This window comes from Limulus polyphemus, unplaced genomic scaffold (assembly GCF_000517525.1).
Source record: "Limulus polyphemus unplaced genomic scaffold, Limulus_polyphemus-2.1.2 Scaffold1505, whole genome shotgun sequence".
NCBI classification, from domain to species: domain Eukaryota; kingdom Metazoa; phylum Arthropoda; class Merostomata; order Xiphosura; family Limulidae; genus Limulus; species Limulus polyphemus.
Genome location: NW_013667115.1, coordinates 122,110 through 125,569, shown reverse-complemented (window position 1 = coordinate 125,569; position 3,460 = coordinate 122,110). Strand labels below are relative to the sequence as shown.

At 27.9% G+C, this 3,460-nt stretch overlaps 1 protein-coding gene across 2 annotated transcripts in view; it reads right to left on the bottom strand.

Moving 5' to 3' along the window:
• LOC106463862 (AP2-associated protein kinase 1-like) overlaps positions 1 to 3,460 on the bottom strand; it is a 66,261-nt gene that overhangs the window by 19,047 nt on the left and 43,754 nt on the right. For both annotated transcript variants that reach the window (XM_013923942.2, XM_022391480.1), the window contains exon 15: positions 1,625 to 1,699. In XM_013923942.2, coding sequence (XP_013779396.1) covers positions 1,625 to 1,699 — 75 coding nt within the window. The remainder of the gene's footprint in view (positions 1 to 1,624; positions 1,700 to 3,460) is intronic.

Genomic DNA, 3,460 nt, shown 5'->3' with positions numbered 1-3,460 from the left:
AGAGAAAAGTCTAATTAATTTTTCTAAAAGTAACAAATTTACACTACAGAGGTATCTTTTCAACCTTTACTACATTTTTAATACATAAATCTGTTTAAAAAATTAAACACATATACACTTTATACCTAATTTGTTCAGCTCTTCATAATTCACCTGCAAACATGAGTACACTTCTGGTGCAGAGGTACAGATATGGCCAATCAAAAGTAATCCTTTAGCTAGTACAAAACAAGCCAGTCAGTTTTTACATGACTGTCCTACAATTTGTTTCTAGTAAGTGGTTAATGTTGTACAGTGTTTCAAACACTGACATAATAAAAATAATAGATTAAAACTGCTCTTATACACTCAAGTAGAATATATTTATGTTAAATGAAGAAGTAGGTTTCGTTTGTTAGAGAAAAGATTGATGATCATTGTTGAGCACTACTCACATTGAGGGAAACTTCTAATGGCTGTTAATCTCTAATGTAAATCTCCTGATTGTTTTTATTACAAGCTAAACATCTCTCCTTAGTTGCTATTTTAAATTGTAACTAGTTAGTGTTAACAGTACCTCATATTCATTAAAAACCTTAAAATTTTCTTAATATTACCAGCTATTTAGTGGCAGGTAATGCAGTAACAGAAATATCTAATTAATACTACCATTTATTTAGTGTTAGTTTGCATACTAAAAGAAATAGTTAATTAACACTACCATCCACCTGTGCAATGACAGTTTAAAATAATGCTAATTTCCTTAATACTATCTAACATTAAACTTTGTCTATATCCGAGTTTTTCTTCTTTAAAAATCTTACCATTAGAATTTTTAATAAAAAGGGGGCTAGTATATATGTTTTCTTTGGCACAAATCAATATTAGTTTAATATTTTATTTATTTTTTCTTTAAACCCAATACATATTTGCATTATTTTTTTTTTTTTGCTAAAATCAGAAACACTACATTTCTGCTAAGTTAAGCATACAACCAAATGTAGAATAAAATATGTCTGTCTGTCTTTTCCAACATAATAACTTCTATTCATGCAAAAACTAGTTTCAAAGAAAACCTGTTACAGAAAATTAACATTCTTCAGAATTCACAGTAAGTTAAAATGTTGTATATTATCACACTGGAAAGCAAAACACACACATTTTTATTAGCATGTTTTCTACCTGCCTGAGAAAATAATTCATTAGACATTTTCTAATAAAAAAATGGTGTATTTTATAAAAGAAATGTCTGTGTTTCTTTATTAGCTAAACTAATAACCAACACTTTGAACCATTTTAATATTACAATAACAAAATGAAGAAAGCTAAAGAAATGAGAATGTTCCCATCTATTAAAAAAACTTACTTAAATGCCTAATGACAATTCTACCATGCTTATTATATGGTCTCAAAAACAAGCTGAGAGTTACATGGGGTCATGGACAGGCCTTTCAATTCTGTTACACTGTTCTAATGAAATCTTACATTCAGAAAAGTTGAAATAGCTTCACGTGAATATGTAGTAGCTGACAAAACTCATAATATTACATATCAACTAAAAAAAGTAAATATTTCCTTGAGTCTTGGACTAGATGTGACTTAACCAAACCTTAAGGTAAAGTTCACCACTTGTATCTATGTATACCTCTACTAGTAGTACAGGTACGAGTCCCTTCTGTTGGCAGTTGGACCTGTCCTTTGACAGTCGAACGATGGGAACCTGACAAAACAAAATTATGTACAGGTTACAACAGACTTTAGTTTACTACCATCTAGTTTGCATACCTTTTTTGAATACAGAATGTATATTTTAACTCATTGTCATTCTTAAAGTATTTTAGAAGTTCTGAAGGTACTTCAAATAACTATTTTAAGTTATATAAAGATAACACAATTTATGTAATTACCTTACTTCTCTCAACCGTTAATGAAAGGAATTACATTAGAAAAAATATGTATATAAAAATTTACTGAAATGTACACATAGTGCAGAATTTCTGCTATACTGATGAATTATAGTTTCCCTGGCTCTAACACTACCAACCCTTTTCAATCATAAAATTCCCTTTGTAAGCATAATTTGTTTCATTCATAAGACTACCATTATATGCCTAATGTGTTTTATTCATAAAGCTGCCTTTACAAGTGTAATGTATTTTATTCATAAGACTGTCTTTACAAGTATAATATATTCCTTCATAAGACTGTTTTTATAAGCATAGTAACTGCTTTTACAAGTATAATGTTTAAAATTTTGTGTGTAGCACATCTTAAAAGAAAGACTCAAAATTTAAATTTTTACAATACTTATATCTGGTTCTTATATATCATATGCAACCCACTGAATAAATACACCTATGAAAAAAAAGCAATTTTTCAAACTATAAGTGAGAAAGAGAAAACCAACTCATCACTTTAACACGAAATATCTTCAATGGATATTAAGAAAATTTAGAAGAAAAATTTACCAAATGTTTTCTTTCTTATAGCTTTCTAAATATTTTTTTGTGTTTTTAAGATTTTATATTTATAATGTTTTATCTATGTGCTACATGAATCAACATTTTACTTTCACTGAAAAACAAAGAAAATTGGTCCATTACAAAAATTTATTACTTTTTTATTTAATAAGCATTTGAGTGTGTATTGCATCAATCTATTTGCTATGCTTTCTAAATATATTACTTTTATTTTGACTAAGGTGAGTGGTGTTGTCCAAAATTATAAATCCAAGAGACGAGTACTAAAGATTTAAGATAGTAACACAGTTTTGACACTACAGTATACAGCCAAATACATACTTCATAAAAAAACTAGATTAATAGGGCATATTCTCATTTAAGTTATTCCTTCATAGTTTTCGTATTGGTCTGTTGATTGGTGCATCACAGATCAGTGTATAGTGTACAACAATATCAAAATCCAACACTGTAGTTTGTGTGATTTTCACTTACTATAAAAAAGTGAGATATTAAAGAAAAAAGTTATAAAACTGCAGAATGAATAATAATTTATAAGATAGAGTAGCTTTGGGACAATAATTATCAAGTAGAATAAAAAATGTTTAAATTTCATATTGTATTTGGAAATTATTGGCTATATTTTTGTGCAACAGCAGTACCAATACTGTAATTATGTTAGTCTGAGCCAAAGCAGTGATAACATTTTGTAAATTTCAAGTAATTTAGTTTTTGTAGTTTTGACTTTCTTTTCAATATATTTTGTAGCATTAAAACTTTCTTCATAACTATAGCAAGCTAGGTTATGTATATATTGATCCATACTTGTCTTTTTAAAATTTAAGTTTTTTATTGTATTTGTTTCCTTTTTATTAGTTATATTTTTCCACACCAGCAAGACCAAGTGAGAAGCATGCAAATACCCATTTCAATTTTATTACTCATCAGGATCTCTACCAACCTACCCTCAAGTGTAATTATATGCCCAAAGTAGCACATCATTAGTTTTATATATATATATA